Source organism: Podarcis pityusensis (genome assembly GCF_964106645.2).
Source record: "Podarcis pityusensis genome assembly, chromosome: 7".
Classification (NCBI taxonomy): domain Eukaryota; kingdom Metazoa; phylum Chordata; class Lepidosauria; order Squamata; family Lacertidae; genus Podarcis; species Podarcis pityusensis.
The window spans coordinates 18,871,704-18,894,743 of record NC_138031.1 but is presented as its reverse complement, the minus strand read 5'-3'; the positions used below and the strand labels follow the sequence as shown (position 1 = coordinate 18,894,743).

General features: G+C 38.9%; 1 protein-coding gene across 5 annotated transcripts in view; it reads right to left on the bottom strand.

Moving 5' to 3' along the window:
- CSMD3 (CUB and Sushi multiple domains 3) overlaps window positions 1–23,040 on the bottom strand; it is a 578,955-nt gene that overhangs the window by 194,485 nt on the left and 361,430 nt on the right. For all 5 annotated transcript variants that reach the window (XR_013988260.1, XM_081012460.1, XM_081012461.1 and 2 more), the window contains 5 exons: window positions 21,906–22,232; window positions 17,422–17,616; window positions 14,770–14,908; window positions 5,330–5,517; window positions 3,809–3,997 (listed from right to left, as the gene is read on the bottom strand). Coding sequence is in view for 4 of the 5 variants with exons in the window: in XM_081012460.1 (XP_080868586.1) it covers window positions 3,809–3,997; window positions 5,330–5,517; window positions 14,770–14,908; window positions 17,422–17,616; window positions 21,906–22,232 (1,038 nt within the window). In the remaining variant the exon portion in view is untranslated. The remainder of the gene's footprint in view (window positions 1–3,808; window positions 3,998–5,329; window positions 5,518–14,769; window positions 14,909–17,421; window positions 17,617–21,905; window positions 22,233–23,040) is intronic.

The following is a 23,040-nucleotide window of genomic DNA, read 5'->3' as shown; positions in this document are numbered from 1 at the left end:
ACCTAAATAGCAGAGACATTAAAATAATTCCATATGTTCGGACCAACCAGTATTCCATAGCGCAAAGGCTTTTGCAATACTGTTTAGACTGCTTGAACTTTAGAGGTATTACTGCATCTTGTTTTAGACCAGCAACACTAATAGCATATGGTCATAATCTAATGACTATGAACTTTTATATAAAAACTGAGAATTTCACCTAGTTTTACAGTGAGATATATATATATATATATATATATATATATATATATATATATACTTGCTAAGTTATGCAAAATGCCATACCCATTTTTCAAGCATATTGCCAGAATACCATCTGGATGCTCAGTGCACTTATAACTCAGATCATGTGTATTTTACTACTAGTGCTACATTGCTGCAGCAAAATATGTTGCAAAATACTAGTGGGGCCATTTGTATATGGTGTCCCCATCCAAACCAAATAATTTGTGCTTTTGTAGCAAATCTAAGGATCAGATTGAAACAACTCCTGTTCCAAAAACTCAATATCTAAAGTTACATTCTAACTGATTCCAAATATAAAATCCATCTTATCATATACAAATGATGGTAAGTGAAATGTGTCTTGGAAATACAGCAAGAAAAGGATACAAATGAATAGAAGCAGGACACAAGCAATTGTCTGCTGCTATCCACTGAACCATGTGCCATTGCACAACTATACAACTTGCAAATGGGTTTAAGAACTTTACTGACTTATATTCATAAATGGCATAATCATTAACCATTTAACTGCAACCTTCACTAGCCTGAAACCTTACTCCTCTGATGAGAGCTGGCTGATATCATTGTTCTGCTCCTCACCTTGTTAAATTATCAAATTCTGAATGATCAGCAACACGATGCGTTCTTGCTTATCACAAGCATTCATTGGGTCAAATGCTCTCAAGCCAGCAATCCATGAGAAGCTGGTTGTAGTAAACCTTCAGTGAGTACCTTGATGCTATGAGATGCTCATCAGTATATCGACATTACTCTCACCCATTCAAATCTACACTATACCTTCCTATTGTGACCTATTTAGCTGGTAGAGACCTTGGTGAATTGAACCAAATCCAAAGGCATCACAGTAGTATGGAGCAGGCAAAAAAGCTTATTAACCAGTTTGGAACATGAATTCAACCTCATCCAATTACCAGGTAGTCCAGTGCTGTCAAAATGGGGGTAGGCAACCTGTTATTGCTGCTTCAAGTTGAGTGAAAACCAAATCCCTGACCCCTGCCCACTTTCTACCACCTCTGCTACCACCACTTGGGGAGAAATTATTTTCTAAAAGTCACTGAGTTTACAAAACCCAGACATTTCCTTCCAAGACTGTCCTTGACTTGGCAATCCTCCATGCCTTATAGGAAAAACTATACTTGTTCTTAGCCAAAAGGCTGAGAAACATTCTCACTTTATGAAAACTAGTGTCTAACTAAAGGAAACAATTGAGTGGAATGGATCCAACTTTGAGTTCATACAAGGGACAGACCTCTCTCCAGTGGTCAATTCCAAACTAGCCCCAAAACATTACTCTGGAAGAACCAATAGGGTAAGGGAATTAAAATGAATTCAGCCATGAATCCATAAATGGGCTAGAATAAATATACCCAATCTTGCCTTTAGAGGATATTTATTCAGTGGACAATTGCCATTTAGAAGGGGGGAAATAATCTCATTTACTTAATGAATTGCACACTAGTTCAGCATCTCAAGGAAGAAATTTGTCACAATATGTAATGTTATTGCACAGCAGAGAAAACTGTTCACAGAGAGCTCCTTAATAGTGTTTATTTTTAGACTATAAGCATGTGGTGCATAAGAAAACATTGCTTCTACTCTTCGGTCGAGTATTCTATTCAGTAAAGAGATCCTGATACATATCCTAACTACAGTAGCATCGCCATGGACGATTGCAAGTGAGGTATGGAGAATGGTTTTCTGCAGCTAGAGTAGCAAAGCTTTGAACAGCTGGCTTGACAACTATGTCGCTGAGTTCAACCCTCCCACAACGACAATCTCTCCAAGGCAGCCTTCTAACTTACGGAAGAGTGTCAGGGAAGCTACATGTTACTTCTATGGGATTACATGTAATAGAGAAAACAAATGCTGTTTCAGTGTTGTGTAAGGAATTTCCAAATCTGGTTTCCATGTAAGGATAAAACTGAAACAGCACAGAATGAGAAACAGAACCTTTGTAAGGCAAAAAGGGTTAAGTCAGGGGTAGAGCCATGCAGTCTAAGTAGGCTGAAACATGGGGGACAATTTTAAACTGAACTCAGCTTTTTTGTGTTTTTTTAATGTTACAAAGTTTGTAACATTGAAATAGAAATGGCGGCGGGGGGAGGAATACAAGAATGAAGTGGAAACAAGATTGGAAAAATGAGAAGATTGGGCCTGGAAAAGGAAGCAGCAACTGAAGCAGAGGATCTTGCAGTGAAGCCAGGAGCATTCACATTGTTAAAGTCACTTTCTGCTTGCAGACCAGCTTTTAGATCATTGCTGCAACCTAATAAATTATGGCCACAGCACAGCCATGCTAAAGTCTGAGTATCATATGAGATATGAATCATTAAGAAACAAATATTGAAGACCTGATACCTCAGGGTTCAGGTCCAGTTTTTTTAATGGGCAGACTAATTAGCCTTGCAGGAGTGTTGGAGTGGATTTTACTACCTGCTAGCCTATGAAGATCATTAATTTTATTATTACAAGAGAGCTGTTATCTGGACAGAGAAGGTGTCCTGATATTTGCTTCTCCAAGAAGAGCTATGTTTTCTTTTGCCAAGCATTTCAGCAAAAGAAAAAGTGGAACATTTCATACTTTTACAGGCATAGGCAAACTCGGCCCTCCAGATGTTTTGTGACTACAACTCCCATCATCCCTGGCCACTGGTCCTGTTATCTAGGGATGATGGGAGTTTGCCTATGCCTGTCTTAGAGCATGGGGATCAGGATTCTGTAACTGTACCTGACTAGAGTAGATAGGGACTCATCATCTAGATTAGATTACTGCAACACATTGTACATAGGGCTGCCTCTGAAGACAGTTCAGAAACTTCAGCTGGTGCAGAATTCGGTGGCCAGGTTGCTCACTAGGGCAAGATGTTTGAGAATATTACACCAATCCTGGCCCAACTGCACTGGCTGCCAAGTAGCTTCCAGGCCCAATTCAAAGTGTTGGTTTTGACCTATAAAGCCTTAAATGGCTCAGGATTGCAATAACTCAAAAAACAAAACAACAAAAAACAACAAGACCTCTCTCCCTATATAAACCTCCCAGGTCCTAGTCTGACACGCTAACCACTGCACCATACTGGCTCTCTACCTCTCCCCATATAAACCGACCCAGACTCTGCATTTATCACCTGAGGCCCTTCTTTTCCATGAGAGGTTTGGTACCCCAAGAACGGGCCTTTTATGCAGTGGCCCCCTGTTTGTGGAATGTTCTCTCCAGGGCAGTTTGGCTGGTGCCTTCCTTATACACTTTTAGGCACCAGGAGAAAATGTTCCACTTTAAAGAGGTCTTGGGCTGATTAATATTCTACACCCTTTCAGCAAAATTATTGAGCAAGATAACATATTTTCCTCCAGATGTTGTTGGCCTACAATATTCATCATCCTTTAGTTTATTAACAAGTAGACCTGGAGTCTTTAGTTCATAAACAAGCAGAAGAATCAGGTTTGCAAAAGTAGGACCAGCCTCTCTCCTTCCTTAACACAAAGCTAGCACTGATAAATCTGAAAGCCATTCTGATGGACACGCCATAGATTATATTTTGTGCTAATTTGAACTGATTCTTACCATCACAGGTAGGGAATGGATGGCTCCACCAGTGGTTCTTTTCACACAGCAAAGGTTCTTCATGGCTGAGCCTATATCCTGGGTCACAACCAAATGATACCGTTGAGCCAATAGAAAAGTCGTGCCCATAGCGACGACCATGAACAGGTATGCCAGGATCCAAGCAAGAATAGGTGTTTACAGTTACACCTGGAGTGGAAGGGAACAAATTTTCCAAATATTAAATGAAAAAAAGGACTGAGAAATATAGTCTAATAGGTTGATTAATATATCCATGCATAATGAAACTGGGAGGATATTGGTAGTGGGAAGAAGTGAAGAAAAAAGGGAAAGATCTCCAACACTGGTCAATTGTTTCAAGTGTGAATGGTGTTTGTGGAAATACCCGTATTTTTCACTCCATAAGATGCACCAGACCATAAGATGCACCTAGTTTTTGGAGGAGGGAAACAAGAAAAAAAATATTCTGAATCCCAGAAGCCAGAACAGCAAAAGGGATCACTGCACAGCGAAAGCAGCGCTCCCTCTTGCTGTTCTGTCTTCTGGGATAGCTGCGCAGCCTGCATTCGCTCCATAAGACGCACACACATTTCCCCTTACTTTTTAGGAGGGAAAAAGTGAGTCTTATAGAGCAAAAAATACGGTACTATGTAAATGAAATGTGTGTGTGTTGTGAACAGTGTGAGTGAGAGCATAAATCTGGATATGAAGGGATGGCGAGGAGGGGGAGGGGGAGAGAGAGAGAGAGGGGAAGGAAGGAAGGAAGGAAGGAAGGAAGGAAGGAAGGAAGGAAGGAAAAGAGCACTGTGCTGACATAAAAAACCAACTCATGGAAGCACACAAAAGCCACGGACTGCACAAGTGAAGTAATTCAGTTCTGGGAACTGCTTCCTATAAATGTTTTCAATTAATCTCACACCTGCTGAGAATAAATCCAAATTAAATCGACAACTGTTTTCCATAAAACCTGGACACTCTGTTTTGATGGGAAGCCCATCACCTACCTAAAGAATTGCCCAAACTTCTAATTATGTAGGGCTGCTCAATAACTTAACTAGAATATGACATCAGGCAACCAAATCCAATGTCACACTGGTTTCTCAAGTTCTGAGCAACCCATGTTAACTTTCCCTTACAGCACTATTCATTTAAAATCTTAGCAAATTTGGGCCATTTGCAGGTGTTACAAAAGCTATTCCAGAATAATTTGCAATAAAATGCTGGTGAATTTTCATGAATAGTTTTTTTTTAGAAATTCAAACTGATGCAGAAATGAATTTAAGACTGAAAAAAATGAGAAACTAAGAGAAACCCAAACTGATTGATGTGTTCTTTTTCATTAGCACCCCATATATGGGTGCCATGTTAATCCATACAGCTGTTGACACACAACAGATATACACATAGAGAAAGAAGAAAAATGTATGAAATGTGTGTTCGTGCAAGCATGCACATACACAAATAAACAAGTCTGATGCTACAAAATAACCTTAGATACTAAGGAAAGCAAAAGCTACTTACTTTCATAGTGGATTTTGAATCCATTGTTAGAACGACTGTTGTCTGTTGTAAACAGAAGGTAAATGAAATTGGTACTACTGAACAGAAATTGGGGGACCTGTGTACCATTGTAAGATCCTAGAAGTGGTGAGAGAAGATTTGGTCCATCGTGCACTTCCAGAACATCATAATTGAGTTCTGTCTGGAATCTATGTTGGAGAAACACACATAAGATAGACGTAAAATATACCCAAAGATCATACAAACGAAACACTGTTAAAATTGATATGCTACATATAATATTTAGATGAAGCATGCATTTTGTAATCAAATCCTTATTCAAATTAAACTCCCTAAGTGCAAAGAATGTGTGAACCTTGTCCTTTTATTTCCATTGAGTTTTATGATGTTCCATCATACTGTGTCAGTTATCCACAGTAACTCTGGAGGTGACTCAGATATCAAAGACACCAACCTTTTTGCACATATGCATCTCTAAATGCCCCGACAAAGGGACTTCTCAGTTTAACTTCTATACTGACAGGGCTCAATTGTCAGTTTTACTGCTGCTCTTTACAACTATCACAGCAGAGAATGAATAATGCACAAAGCCTTGGGGAGAGGGGAACTAACAATATTCCTCCCCAATTTATGAAACACCCCATCAGATGCTTTAGTTCAGCTCCTTGTCACTTTCACTTCTACTGTGAATAGGCTTTTCTGAACTTTTTTTTAGAGGGGTGTGTGTAGGAAAGGAACATGTCGGTTCTACCACTGCTCTCTGAGCAAAGGGCTTTCTACATTTCCAAAGTTGTTCAATATGTTAAACCAGGAAAAGATTTATTTATGATTAGTTATTTATTTACAGATATATCATATGCTCAGTGGTGGAGCAAATGGCCCCTCTTTAAATTGTATCTGAATATACAGATTGCTAATTTGCTATTTCTTACAGCTGTGTCCTCAATATTTGTATCGTTGTCTCTACCCATGATATTCCAAGGACATTAACTATGCAAAATCATATTTTATTACACTGATCTCCCATAGCTCATATAAGGTTTTGCAACCTGTGGTTCCTCTGCTATGCCTGGTCCCCTGAAGAGCTTTTCATGTACAGTTGCCAAAGCAGAAGCAAGCAGCATACAAAAGTTAGCCCTAAATTTTTAAAATGTGCACCAAATACTTGCATTTTCAGTCCATCCTCATTTAAGTGACAATAGAAACTTAGCACATCTTTAATGCTGCAATCCTTGCACTACTTGCTCACTTCTACTTCCATTAATACCACCAGAATTGGCAGGGAATGGTGTGTGTTTTTCTTTTATGTTATGAAAATATAGAGAAGCATCCTGGTAAATACCCATGTTTGAACAGTCATTGTTTCAGTCAAAGCACAATATACAGTAACCTTATGACTTTTGTATTGGACCATTTACAAAATAAACCTGAAAGAAATATTAATTCAAGTTCCTGAAGGAAGGGGGAAAGCGGCAAGGCATATATTCAAAGATGTCACTTCCATTAGAAATAATTTATTTTTCAAAAAGGCATTCTATTCATGGAAGTCCTTCTTATTTTCCTATGTTTTAGATATTGGAAAACATCTGATTCATTATCAAAACCACTGATCATAATAATGTAGCCCAAAGCTTACAATTCTAAAGATTATGTATTAATTAACACTATAAAGTCTTGATAAAACAATCCCTTCTGACCACTCATTCATTGTGTTCAAAAGCAAGATTGAATTTTACTTGGTTTCAAAAGCAAAAGATTGAACACTGATCATAAATTTACAGGAAACTGGAGCAGATTGCAAGTCCTAATGCAATTGTGTCTTGAACAACAGAATGGCGGGCTATTAATGGCTTTATTTTCAGAACGGAAAATGTTTTTTCCAGTTTAGAAACAAAACTTGGAACACAATAGGCTAACAAAAAGAAAAATGCACTTTGTGATAAAAGTGCAAACTTGATATGCACCAAGTGATGCCGAAGTTAACATTGGGATGCTTCTGTAATATCTCAAAATCAAAATGGTGGCTTATTTTGTAACTCTACAGTGTGTGGAATAGAAAAGAAAATGCACCATCTTGAATCCCTTGAGTCCAACTCGCTCATCTTTCTCTTTTTTAAAGACATGTAAGGGACACTAACCAGGCAGTAGTTAAAATGGCTTGTTTTTCTTAAATGTGATTAAGCATTACTTCTAATGATTAAGAAGTGGCTACAAGTTATTATGTGAAACCATTCTTTAAAATAGATTTGCAAAGCATGGTTTGCATTTATTATAATTACACTATTATCTGCATTAGGAAAAGGCAGTTTCTGAGGGTACAAAATCAATAATATATAAAATCATCATCAACAACATCATCCAAACTGTCAATTTCCAGGTGGAAGGCAGGTTTCTCCTAGTGTCACCACATACAGAGCTTAACCATGGTATAGCTCTGTATAAGTGGAAACATGGCGAAACTATACATCTGCATTGGACCCACCTCGATATTGTTTTGAAATAACACTAAACCATAGCTTAGCATTATATGCATGGTCTTCCTCCCCAAGCTTTGCTCTCCTCTTGTGTGACCAGAGGGGATAAAAAACATCCATTTCCATTTGAAACCAGCTACAGCTTTTAGTGGTTTACAACACAGCCACAGTGTCAACCATATTTGCATGTTATTAAAAACTGTGTGGCAATATTTTAAGATGATACTGCATCTTTAGAAATCACCTGAATCCATCCATTGCCCACCTTCCCCCCAAACAAAGCAACATTTTAATTATTATTTTTCCACCAAAGGCCACTATCATTGCCATCAAATCAGCAAGGTTTTATCTATCTGAAAGCAAGCTCAGGAGTCTTCCCTCCCCAGCCCCCTGGGGTGGGAAAGACATAGGAATACTTGTGTTTGTTCAGTAAAAGGCATACCATTGTATATTTCTTCTTTCTGGAAGGAATACAACACTACTACAGAAGAATAACATACTTTTCATGTTTCACTCATATTACCACTCTGCATTACAACTCTGCATATAAAAATATATGTCGTTCACATTAAATTAGTGGTCCAGTCAATGCAGTTGCTTTAGATGGGGGCAGCCTCCTTAACATATGTCAGATTTATTTATTTTTACAAAAACAGAATGTACTTCCATTATACAAAATAAGCACATATTGATGCAGAAAAACCCATCCAGTTGCACAAAAATGCAATATAAGAAGCGATCCTGCGATAAAGGGTTTGTACAAGTTTCTTGTTCTGTACTTTGAGGAACAGTTCACATCCGATGCAGATTCATTCCTACTGTATAACACACAGTGTCATGCTGTTCTGAACTTCTTAAGCAGAAACCATTTATCAAAGGAAATAACTACATGAACAATGGGTGCTTCCCAAGCATATATACTCTCTCATATGTCCTAGCTGGACTGACAATTTGTTCCTTAGTCTTCCAATGAATGATTATATTTTGATTATGGTATACCATTCTTAAGTTTGAGCAATCTTTTATCATCTTTGAGCAATCTTTATCATCTACATTGGCTCCCAGTATGTTTCCAGGCACAATTCAAAGTGTTGGTGCTGACCTTTAAAGCCCTAAACAGCCTTGGTGCAGTATACCTGAAGGAGTGTCTCCATCCCCATTGTTCTGCCCGGACACTGAGGTCCAGCGCCAAGGCCCTTCTGGTGGTTCCCTTGCTGCGAGAAGCCAAGTTACAGAAAACCAGGCAGAGGGCCTTCTCAGTAGTGGCACCTGCCCTGTGGAATGTCCTCCCACCAGTTGTCAAAGAAAAAACAACTACCAGACTTTTAGAAGACATCTGTAGGCAGCCCTATTTAGGGAAGCTTTTAATGTTTAATAGACTATTGTATTTTAATATTTTGTTGGAAACCACCCAGAGTGGCTGGGGAAACCCAGCCAGATGGGTGGGGTATAAATATTCTTATTCTTATTCTTATTATCTTTAGGGCATTATGCTAAGTAAATGCCAGTGTGTCATAACAAACAAGCAAAGAACACAAGAAAAGCTTGGCTAGATGAGACCAAAGGCTGATCTAGTTCAGCCTCCATAAGTGCAATAACCTTCTTCCCTCTGTTGTTTCCCCATCAACTGGCATTTAGAGTCATGTCGCCTCCTATCCTGAAGACATCATAGGGTCATGGCTTTGCACAATAGATTTTCAGAGCTGTTTAAGCTGGCGATCATCACAACTTCTTGTGCAAGCGAAAGCCACAGTTAAACTAAGTGCCCTCCAAAGAAGACCTTCCCTTTCTCTGTCCTGAATCTCCTACAATTAGGTTCACCAGATGGCTCATGCTCTAGTATTATGAGAGAGAAAAGCTTAATTCTATCCACTTTCACCACATCATGCATAATATTATGTCTTATTTACTGTTTCCACCCTAAACACCTTTGAAGCGCAGCAACAAAAAAACCAAATGAAAGCAAGTATGGTTGCATCACTGTAGCGGTCCCTGCTAAGTGTGTGTAGAGGATTGAAATCTGTACCTACTTTACAGACCGCTGAGAGAGAATGACTTGTTTTTGCTAATCTAACTGTGGTAAATTACTAAATGGTTCAGGATTAAAGAGTGAACCCTTTCCCGGAAACAAACAAATCAATGAACAACATAGCTAAAATGATAGGATCAGATTCAACTAATGAGTCTCACTAATGGAAGTCTCCACAGGGACTTCCACTAATACCTGCACAAGGACTTCCACTAATACGGTTGGGCTTTCTGCACTCTTCTCTCCCATAGTGCTGCTGACAGAAACCCAAATTGGCTCTGGTTCAGTCAGGAGAAGCCCCAGAACAACAAAAGGATAGGGAGGGTCATTCCATCTGGCAAGCTGAAATGCTTGAGTTGATGGAATGATTGGCCCAGCACTACACTGAATTACTCCCAGAATAATCAATCAAGGGATGAGTAGAGACAAGAAGTTTACTACAGACATTACCACACATGTCTGTCTGGTAAGATTATGCTTACTACTTGGCAGGACTACATAAATAACCCATTCACAAAGTGGTTACAACCAAATCGTTAACACCTGGTAATTGTTTGAGTGCAATTTGTGAAATTTGTGTGGGAGCTAACTATTCACTAATTATAGAGAAATATAAGGCCCATTTTATTTTTTTTCTCATGAGTAGGCAATATTCATTATCCAAGCAACAGGGAAATATCTGAAGGAAGTCAAGCTATATGCATATTTGAAATATAAAGTGTTATTTCTGGGAAATAACTTAAATTAACGCTATGATGTGCAAGGTCTAAGCTCATTAGTGTGGTGCAGTACTTAGCAACGAGATGATTAACTGCTTGCATTTATGCTGTAACAATTAGTCTTCAACATCACATTAAGATAAAAAGTGCTAATCTTTTTTCTCACTGCAATTGTTTCCGATCAGACTCTAAGAGGGTTTGCAACATTCAACAGATCTAGTCATTGCTATTGCTGGCATACCAGAGGGAATAAGCATGACCTGGACCTGCAGAGTTTACAAATCTCATTGAGGTTTTGCTCCATGAGCCCTCATTTTGAAAGATAGATCTGAAAGAGAATCAGAAGTGTGATTCATGCCACCCGAATGGAGGTTCTGAAAACTAATGAAAATGCAAATCAGCCCTTACTTAGCAAGCTTTCAGAGCTCAGCTAATCTGGATAATTCAGCCAATTACTTAACATCAGAGACAGTGATAGGCCTACAATAGTTTAGAGCCACTTAATACTAAACAGATTAACAAAACAGCTGCCTTAACTGAGTTTCTGGCAGGACTGGCAGTGTTTGAGAACTGGAGTCTCTAAAGGAAATGATTGGTGTGGAAAATTATTGAGAACAGGTTTCCCCAACCTAGTACCCTCCAGATGTCTTGGGCTATGACTCCTATCATCCCTGGGCACTGACAATGATGGCTGGGGCTGGTGGAGTTGTATTTTGAAACATCTAGAGAGAACCAGGTTAAGGAAGGCTGATCGAGAAGGACCTGTGCTTGAATAGCTAACCTGTACTGTCAGCTCTGTCTCTTCCTTGTAGAAGGCAAAACAAAGTGATGAGTTAAGAGCTACCAGGAACCAATAAACTACCATTTAAAACCCTACATGTTAGACACATTATGGGACTCTATTCAAATCATAAAACTGAAGTTAGATGATGGGACCATTCATAGGTAGTACAGAAATAATGTTCAGATGTATAGGTCAGATTATATTGGGAGATCCAAACACTGATTCAATAAGGGTCTCTTCACATACAATACTGACAAACCACAATTTGTGTGTATTTATTCATTCTGAGAGTTCCCTGTTGGACATGTTGTGCTCTCCTCAAAGTTAGGGGCTAGAACTTTGTACTTGCATATTATTATAATTTACAGCATTTAAAGAAAATTAAGTAAATAAATATAGACGTTCCCTCAGTTAATTCCTGGAGGCTCACAAAGTATAGGCACTATGCAAGAGAAAAATGGGTACTAAGGACAGAAAGCTAGATTAGAATATTAAAAGTTGCTGCACATTTTATAAAGCATGGATTGGATCAAGACTTCGTTGATCTTTGTTTCCATTGAAAGAAATGAGAAACGGCAAGTCTCACTGATAAAAGTCTATTAACTTAATCTCAATCCCAATGTCAAGGTTCCTTCATAAAAGTTGGTCATTGTTTCTTTTTCAGAAATTTATCTTATTTCTGTCACTCTTCCCTTTTGGAGGAGTTGAGGGATGAAATCTAACAGGAGGAAATATTCTTTTTTTTTTAAGGAGGAGAAAGTATGGCAGACAGGATGAGAAAGAGAATTCTAAGAGAACTGAAAAAGAACACAGATGAGAAATCTTAAAATGACAAAAACACAGTATAGAACCATAACTCAGTGGAAAAGGTCCTGCTTTGCATGCAGAAGATTCAAGCTTTGGAATCTCCAGTTATGGCTGAAGAGTCACAGCCAGTTAATAGACAGTACGGAATCAGATGGTTCAGTTGCCTGACTTGGTATAAGGCTGCTTCCTTTGTTCCTAATAACAGATACAGATAAACACACCTCAATCTAAAGACAAGTTATCCATATAATCAGCCTCAGCTTCCATTTAGTAGAGTTCTGAAGATGAGAACAACAAAATGGGGACCCCTTTGACACTGCTTTGCAACATACTGTATTGCACTGGCAACTGATATAGTCCTAGTTACCGATTCCTCCTTTTAGTTGAAGGTGACCAATGTAGCTGCAGGTGGATTTAGGAGCTAGCTGATGACAGCTGCCAGCTAGACATCACAACCAAGCAGTCTTTCAATTACACTAAAATGATTCTTGGGATGTTGCTGCCAAATTGGTTCCAGGCTCAATTTAAAGTGTTGGTTTAAGCGTCTAACGCCTAAAACGGCTTGGGGCTTGGTTATCTCATGAACCAGCTGCTCAAATACCAGCCTGCCTGCCAGTTAAGGAAAATCAGCAACTAAGGCTCTGATTGTGCTCCTGCCCTTAACTGTGGCACTAAGATTCCTTGATGACACTGAGATTATGACATCCCTTGCCCTTGGAGGCCTTGTGGGTTCCTTCTATTTTTAGCTTTTCAGACATCTATTAAATGCTCTTTAGCAGGCCCGTGCGAAGCTTGTCTGAGGCCTGACTTGGGATTCTCGTTAGAATAAAGTTATAAACAAAAATTTAAAAAGCAGCCAGTCCCTAGCAGGGACCTCTAGCCAGCTTTGCCTTCTGAGATCCAGGGCAAGTACACCTGGCTGCCACACTTCCTACACATGCCTGCTCTTTAATTTCACGGTAGTTTTCTTTTTTGAAGTTGCTTCCACTCCACATTTGCTGTCACATTCTGTGCTTGGCTTTTAATTTTACATTGCATTCTCTAAATCAGATCTGTGGAAATCCAGACTAGCAAATGGAACCATCTTCACTTGGAAGCACATCCTTGGGCCCCTTCTGTGCTTTGATGTCCACAGGATTGTGTAACCCTGCTGTTTTGTTGGGGGGGGGGGGGTTCAATGAGGTACATTACTAAAGAATTAATAAAGAAGAAGAAGAACTCCACAAGCTGGTGTATTATTCAGAGACATATTGTTCCTCTTCCAGCTTGAAATATATTATTTTTAAAAACCATTGTTTTCTCCTTATAAAGTAATTATGCAAGCATGTCTTAAAAGTTAGGCAGATCAATAATTTACAAGTTTCACAATCTTGATTCCTTAATGCAGCTCTATTTATTCATTTCATTGCCCTGCTTCTCCACAGCTGTGATCTCATTCTCAAAAATGAATGCCTCTTGCCGAAGGGGCCCATAGATTACCAGCATTTTAGAATTAACATAATTAAAACCAACACATTTTAAAATGATCAAGGAACCCTGCTCAGGGAACAATCAGAGCAGAGAGGCCACAGATTCATCCGATGGCACAGTAGAGGCCCTATTAGTGGTCATCAGACATAATCCATTCATAACAGTGCTCAGCTAAAAGTTTCTCAAAGGAAAAATTCTGATTGTTTTATCACACCCCCCCCCCCCAAATAAGGCTATGTGAGGACACCCAGAGCTTACAGGGTTAACAGCTCGGGAAGTTACATCCTGTCACTGGGGGTGTGTTCACGTCTTTGTTTTGTGAACATTTACTTTCTGTTTTGCTGCACAGGAGAAGCATCATGCCGGTCGCTCTCTCCTGGCTGATTTGTTCTGCTGCTGTACAATAAACGCTTCTTAGAATAGAGAAGCTGCTGCACGTGTGTTTTACTGTGTGGCTGAGATTCTTCCACACAGGCACACACTGTGCAAGTTACTCTGCTGTAGCTGGGAGAAGCAGGTTGACGCACGGAAGCGGGCTGGATGCCACAACAGTCCCGCTGGTCGCAGCCTTAACGGACGCTCAATGGAACAGGCTACTACACAGAATGGTCCCCAAATATTCCCTGGCAATTTTTGTATGTGGCAGCCACCATCTCACTACCCTCCCTTCCAATGCCCCTTCCATGCCCCACATGCACACACAATGCCCTGTAACTTACTATGCTGGGTACAGAACATTGCTGAGGATGCAAACGGTGGCCAGAATGATGAGCCGGCTGTAACTGATGCCTCAATAAGCATGGCAATTGGTCAGTGACTATGGGAGTTGTAACCTGAAATATCTATGATGGGAAAGGCTGCTCTATCACTATGGTTCTGGGACATGTGGTAGTGGTGGGAAAACTGAAACCGAAAGCTGGTGAAGCCTGCTGATAACACCAGTAATACTCTACAACCAACTGAAGCAACAGCATGAAATGGGCTTACATTCCAATACCCTTCAAAGATTCAAGAGACTCTCAATTAAACAAAAGCAAGGAGGGAAATAGTGCGTGCCAAATGAAGGTTAGTTTTCTATTTATATGACAGTGGAAACAAATATCTCCAGTTTATCAGTAAAAAGTGGAAATATAAGGAGAAAAAGCTTTTGTCAAGACCTTTCAAATGTAATTTTGATAGAGTGTCCTGGTTCAGCTTCAATCACCCACTCACAATTCAAGGAGTCTTTATAATACCCAGGCCAGCCTGGAGAAAGGATAACTCCACTGGGAGAAGAAAAATGCCCACCACAGGGAGCTGAAAAGAAGAAAACAAAGACTTGTATTTGCTGTCAGGCTGAAATTACTGCAGTTTTCACACAGTATTCAGAAATAAAGGATACAACAAATGTGTTTGCACGTCAGTGTATAAAATAGCCCTGTGGCTGTAGGAATATTGGTGGTCCATATATGGAGCTTTCACAAGACACAGGCTAAAACATTGAAATAACAGATCTATTTGTGCAGCATACAGCCTTAGAGACTGACCTGTGGACCAATAAGTCCTCTGTTCAAATTTCACCTCTTCTGTTATCCCACTAGATAGACTGAGGACCACACTACATCTTAGATAATGTATAACAGTGATTAAAAGTGACTTCAGGAGGCGGCAAATGAGAGAAATGAAATGGGAGGGGAGGGAGGGAGAGAGATTTAACCTTTTCCTAACCTGCTTCACCCAGTGTATAGTTAAGCTATCAAACTCACTTCCACAGTGATGGACACCAACCTGGATGGCTTTAAAATAGGACTGGACAAATTCATAGAGAAGCTATCAATGGTTACTAGTCATGATGGATATGCTCTGCCATTGTGGTCAAAAGCACCAATGCTTCTGAATATCAGTGGCTGGAAGCCACGAGAAGGGAGAGTACTTTTGTACTCAAATCCTGCTTGCTGATTTCCCACAGGCATCTGTTTGTGCTTTATTATGTATTTTGTGTTGGCATTTTGTAGTTTTGTGTTGTGAATTGCCCTGTGATCCTTGGATATACATTTAATTCATCATCACCACCACCACCACCACCATCATCATTGGCTACTGTGAAAACAGGATGCTGGATTAGAGGGGTCATGGAGCTTGATCCAGCAGACTTTTCTTGTTTGCATCCCATTTATCTGCTCCGAAATAGCCCTCTGTCGTAGCTTTTCCATTATGGGATTCAAACTGCATGTTTGTGAAAGCAAACACATTTTAAATGCTGCAGAGATAGGAGGCCATTTGTAAGTAGTGGTTTTGAAAAGGGAAGAATTAGTTCATGGGAAGGTTAATTCTTTCTCCTACTTACTCCATCCATGTTTTCAGTCTCCCTCTCCTGAACTGGCTTTCATATTCCAAAAGGAGCAATGAGCTATCATTATACATAAGTAGCGTGCAGTTTGGCCCTCAGATAAACCATTATCTTCCAACCTCAATGCCTTTCTTCAATACAGAGATTGTGATAATGATCTGCTTTGACAGGTCATTATGAAGACTGCTGAGATAATGTATCTAAACTATCTATGAAATGTGTTTCATGGCCCTAGCTTGTGTTAATGCCCCTGAAGTGCCATCAGAGACGTAGCAGTTAAAGCCTAGGTGAAATTTGTGCCACATACATGGTAAATTTGGTCCATTTATGAACAAGTACAGGTAAATATGTGTCCTTGTAGAAAGAACTCTGTAACACAGAGCTGAAGTTAAATGGATTATTTCCGCTGACTGCATCAGAATTTCTCAATATTCTCAAGGACTGTAATGTCCAGAAATGTCATAAAATAATTGGAAATAGCTCTATGTAGGATGGACATTTGTGCGACACTAAAAGAGAAAGAATGCATTACCCTAAAGAGAGAAGGGATAAAAGCTACTACTAAGAACACAGTCTGATTAATGACATGTGTTCTTAATCCAGATTATGCCTCAAAAGAGCATATTGAGAAGGGGGCTAAGCATGATTAGCTATTGATAATACTTGCCTTCAAAACTATATAAAATAAAATAAGGGGTACAATTATTGGCATGCTCCAACTATTGGAATCAATATTTTTGATGTTTGTTTAACTAGCACCACCACCCTAAAAAGTAAAATATCAAGGTGGTAAAATATCAAGATGACATAGATGTTGAAATATCAATATGATATCACCAATATTTTAGATTTTTTTTCTGGCAAAGCAAATGTAATGTTTTTCCACACATTTCTTAAAAAACCCTATAATAACATTTACCTGTTATGATAGACAACTGAAAGTCAATTCACTTGGAATAATTTCTAACCCACAAGGAATGCTATCATATGAAAATGTCCATCATGCATTAAGCTTCTTGCACAATGAATGCCTGTAAGCCACACATACTATGATAGTAGCACTGAGTGGTCTTGGAAAATGTTGCTACAATTGACAACAAAGTATTACAAGACAAAAAACTCTTAGCATAAACATTAAATATCTATATACCTGAAGGATGCCATCTAATGATGTAAATTGTATTTTAAATAAATAGGAGCAAGGGAGAATCAAGTATGGTAGACATAACTGAGACAAACAAACATAACATATAATCCAGGCATCCCCAAACTCAGCCCTCCAGATGTTTTGGGACTACAACTCCCATCATCCCTGACCACTGGTTCTGTTAGCAGCTAGGGATGATGGGAGTTGTAGTCCCAAAACATCTGGAGGGCCGAGTCTGGGGATGCCTGATATAGACCATCAACTCAACATATACATAATTAATTATAAATATATGATAAAACTAAACTGACTTAATCAAGATATCCATCCTACCTCCGCACTTAGGGATAGGTCCACTCCACATAACTTTCCCGTCCAGCAATACACAAGTGATTGTTTCAGTTCCTTGAGTTTTAATAAAGCCTTCTTCACAAATGACAGAAATTGAACTTCCCAATTGAAAGTTGTCACCAAAGCGCCGTGCATTGATTGGAATACCAGGATCCGGACACTCATTGTGTCCAAAGGCTTTGAATAGAAACAAAGAGGAAAGGGGTAACATATAAGCCTTTCAGATTTCCAGATACATTAGGATGTCCTATTCAGCTCAGACTTTACATGTTCCACTGAACTTTTTTTTCCCCCAGTTCCCAGATTAAGGAAAATCCTTTTCAGTAACTCTTTGGAATGATAATTATATATGCCTTTTATAGGTGTTTCAAAGGAATTTACAAATACAAGGTAAGGACAGCTCAAAATGGTTTTCAAAACAGTACAGAATAACAACTAGAGATCAGTTTAAAAACAATTCAAAATGAAAACCTTTTCATCCAGATGGAAATTGTCTTAACAAAAATGTTTCCAATTGCTTCTGGAAACTACCAATAGTAGGCACCTGTCATATCAAAAGTATGGAGTAACTGGAACATATGGCAAACCCTAAGCATGGCAACTATAGAAAGGAAATATTTTGCATTTCTGCATCATCAAATAAAAATGATATAGAATAAATTTAGAATGATCCTGAGCATATCTAAGTCTCCCTCCTCGTTCTTTCCAGTGAGAGGGAAAATACGATTTTTTAAAAAAGAAATGGAACACAAAAATTGTGTCGCCACCTTAACTTCTGCCCTGTTAGTCTTTGGATATGGCAGTAAAACTGAAGGCAGTTCAGATAGAAACATATATGCAGTGTATATATCATTAACTTAGTATGACTCATTATTCCTATAATTGTTTACAAGTAGGTTAGCATTTTGTGACAGTACATTGTGGTTCGAAACACATCCTTTTGATTATTGAAAGAGAGTTCAGTAAATGTCCTCCATTCACATTTTTTTTCCTGCTCCTCTGTGCTCAGATTCATATGAAAGAGCACATAATAGAGAAAGTCACTCGCTGATAAAATCAAGAGGCTTGCAGGCAGTAACAAGCTGTTGAAAAAATCTGTCTTTGCTAGAGTTCATCCTTTTTTAAACTAGTGACTATTCCTGTTTCTCAAAAAAATGCACCATCTTCACCTCTCTTGAGAAGGAAAGAAAGAAAACAATGGTGGGCAGCTTAAGAAAGCTTTTGCAATTGTCTTCAGCCTTTGACAATTCAAAGTGTCTCTCAGAAAAGTCAGACCACTAGCAAGATAAGGATTTTAATAGGAAATTTTCCGTAGACAGAAGAGGCATGTGGGAGGGACTACATTGTATGCCATTGTCCACATACTCTGATTCTTCTGGCGCCAAGGCAAAGAAATTAATAAGCTAAAGTAAAGTTATTCTTGCATTGGAGTCTAGTCCAAGGAGAAACAATGTGAGAAAAGTAACCATCACCACACAAAAATGGCAACAATGTAGACTATGCAAAATGTACAAATAAATACATATTAATGTATCAACTGACTACTGAGTAAAAAGTATGATTAGATTTGTTTTTTTATGTGGATGCATAGGAGACTACATTTGGGAAACAAAGAATTCAGAAAACAAAGGTCCATGAGCTGAGTTTTGTTCACTGAATGGAATATTTAATATTTATTTATAAGAGTTATATACCACCTAATAACCAAGGCTCTCTGGGCTGTTTACAGCTAAAAAAAATACAAAAGAAGAAAAATACAAACATGAAGTCTGAAACAGAATAAACCTAGCAATCACTGAAAACCAAAATAAAAATAATTACAGGAGACATCATTAATGGATAGACTTTTATAAAAGCAGTAAAGTATTTTAAAATAGAAAAGCCTAGAAAATTATTAAAAAGAAAAAAGTCTTGACCTGGTACCAAAATGCCCACAATGTCAGACTGTTAGTTTGCATTTCTTAGTACAGAATGTATTGCTCTGATGTGTAGAGATCTTTTCTATTCTACTTAATTCAAGAGGGTTCTGGAAGCTTCTCTGTGTTAAAGAAACAAGCAGAAGGTTCATGATGTTTGGGTTATTCTTTCAGAGAAGCTGAGTACAGCTGGTTTAAACTGGTTCTCTTATCTCTTTCTGACAAGGTCATGCAGACTATAATAGTAAGGCCAGAAGGAGCCTGGGTTTCACTTTCACTTTCTATCTCTTTTCCTTCTGGTGTGGTGTTCTGTACATAGTATGCTAGTTTAAGGTTTCAACTTCTTATAAGTTATTGTAAGTTTAAGTTAAGTCTGCTGCAAATGGATTTCTTATGAACAGTGCCAATCCTGAATGTATTGGATTTGTGACCATTATACTCATTTGCCTTCAATAGCAGTAAAGCTCTGCTGGATGAAATACATTTGCCTCTGGTCTATTTTGGGGGGATCCTGAAACGTGTTTACGTTGTTACTCTACTAACTATACATTGTAATCTACTCTGGATCAATATGGAGTAGACCAGGGATAGGCAACCTAAGGCCCGTGGGCCAGATGCGGCCCAATTGCCTTCTCAATCCGGCCCGCGGGCGGTCTGGGAATCAGCATTTTTTTACATGAGTAGAATGTGTACCTTTATTTAAAATGCATCTCTGGGTTGTTTGTGGGGCATAGGAATTTGTTCTTTCCCCCCCCCTTCAAAATATAGTCCGGCCCATCACATGGTCTGAGGGACGGTGGACCGGCCCATGGCTGGAAAAAGTTGCTGACCCCTGGAGTAGACTTTCCATGACACAGACAAGCCTATCTGGGATGGGGGGGGGGGTTGCACTGAGAAGGATGCCACCACTGAAAAGGTCCCCTCCCTAGCAGCCACTTGCTGCACCACATTTGACAAAGTGAGTTCTCTGGTCTCACATCATCCTACAGATCCCTGCATATACACACAGAGATCTGCTCTGGAGCATGGGAGCATGAGAAGTAGTGTAAACCGCTGATGAGAAAGGTCTAACGGGCAAAAAAAAAAGTTGCCTTGCCCATCTCCATTTGTGTAGGCTCCACTGGATTCAAGCTTTTCTGTGAACAGGAGGACACTGCTGAAATCTAGCCAGTGTATTTAAAGAAATATAAATTATTCTGGGTCAGTGTATGTGTGCACTGTTGGCTCCCTGCAAATTCAGCACAGAAATAAAGGTCATTATATAATCATATTGTATGTCTTCAATCAGGAGCACTGTTGCTTAGGATAAACCAAGGCCACATTGTTCCTCATCGTGATCCAGTCACAGTAGCATCGGTACATATATACTCCATTAACTAACATATGGACTGATACACCTTGTATTCTGTACTTTCTCTCCCTTTCATGAAAGCTGTGAATATAAATACAACTGAGTCTGCAATCCTGCATAATGTTTACTTGTACAAAAGAGGACTCGCAACTAGACAAAACTGCAATGGACCAGTCTGTTAATCTTCTAAAAAACACATTTCAAATTCCAGAAGATTTTGCTGTATTTTTCAAAAGAAAACAGATTCAAAACATGTATAGATGCAAACTTCAGTGAAACCTGAGAACAAAGATGGCCTACTGAAAATTAATTTATAAAGTGCCCTGGGAAGAGAAGAACTGTGTCTTAATTTGAGTCTACATTTAGAATCAGATAAACCTGGCAAAACGTGGGAAGCAAAAAGGAGGAGAATTACTAGCGGCAAACAAGCAGTTTTAAATTACAAGCTGCTATGACATACGTCACAGCTAATTTAACTTTAATGCTCTTCAATTACACTTTGACAACTTATTAGTGACAGTACTTGCCACCAGTGTCACTTCTGCAAAGGAGTAAACCTATATTATAATTAATTGCTTAAGCTCAGTTAAAAAAAACAAAAAACCCCATAGCTCAACAGTCATATATTCTTTCAGAAAGGCCAATATAAGCAGACAACTACCCTGTTTGCCATATTTACAAGGCACTGAAACCTTAAAATACCAGCTTCATCAGGGACAGATGAAATATCATAACTCTGGAGGGGAAATAACACCCCAAACACAAAGCACTTAATAATCTTGCAGCAACTCTGTTTCATACAATAATCACATTACAAAGAAACAGAGCAGGAGAGCAAATTAAAATAATCAGGAAATATTCATTATATGCTTCACCCATAAACTTCATAAACTTATTCCTCTACAGAAAGATCTGGCTGAAGAGTGAAGTGAGGCAAGATCCTTGAGCAAACCTCTCCTTTCAAAGCACAAAAAAGCAAAACGTGCAATCAGTTACTGGGTCAGAACACTGACAGACTAGAAGAACAGGTTAAAAAATATTGGTCCAAGTATTTCTTTCCCCATATTTATGGAAGCGTTTTTTGCATCTGACTAGTAACATTTGTGGAAAAAAGCATCTAAATTCTTTTTTTAAAAAAACCATGTACTATAGAAACGGTTTGCATCCAAGTTTTTATTGTGAATTAAAATGCTACTCACTGTTATATGTGATGTTGAATCCTCGACCTGACATGGAGTGGTCAGCTTGAAATTCCAGGCGCAAAATATGACTATTACTAGTGAGATGGGATGGCACTTCAGCCCCAGTAAATGTGCCCAGTATTGGAGAATCAGGAGAGTCGCCATCTTTAATTGCAAGGAAATCAAACTGAGATTCCAAGTCAAAGTCATTAAAGGAAAGATGAATTCGGCTCCCCGGGTCTGAGATGATTGTCCATATGCAGTTCAAATTATTTCCATATCCCTCTGGGTAGTCAGGAGAAAGGACAGTTCCCATTGGTGCCGTGAAATTAGAAAGGCAAGGAACTGTCAAAAGCCAGGGAAGAAATTAGAAAAAGATATATCAGAAGCTAGTTTAAACAGCCAGTTCCAAATCTACATCCCAATCGCATCCTTAAATTTCTGTTATCTGCTCATTTTCTCACTGGAATAAAAAATGACCTTCATCATGAAAACAACAAAAAGTCCAGAAGGTTATGCGCTCACCGAGCCACACGGTTATTCCAAAGTGATTGAAGCTATAAAGGACAGTTTTCCCATAGCAGATCGATGCTACAGAAGCCTTTGCAAAGAATGAGACCCATTCACAACTTCTGCTCATGTCTTGCTCAGCAAGTAATTCTTTAAAATGCCGAGATAAACTTTACTTGGGAAGAGACGCAACAAGGCAATTTTTCCTTTTGATAATTCTGCTGGTTGCACAGTTGGGTGGCTGCGCTCCCCACCCACACATGCCACCCTATTTCTCCCCTATTGGAATAGATTTTCAGGCACAAACCCCTTTCCACAGATGGACAAGCTGTAACTGCACTGGGGGATCGGAGTATTTCAAATTGATTATTTTATTTTCGACAATTTTTTCAATTTGTGAGGATATCTGCCAACAGCAGACCCAAGAGGGAAATGGAGCAGTTATATTATACTGAAATCACAGTAGGTCTCATGAGTTATCCATGTCCAGCAGTCCTTAATCATTTGGTACTACTTATTTTCCCCTTTAGGGAACTGTTCAAATGAACAATTCCACACTGAGCACATTAACAGTCAAAAGCTCAATGTTGCCATGATAATTTGTAGCTTACAAATAAGTATAAGAAATGAAGTAGGACCAAAA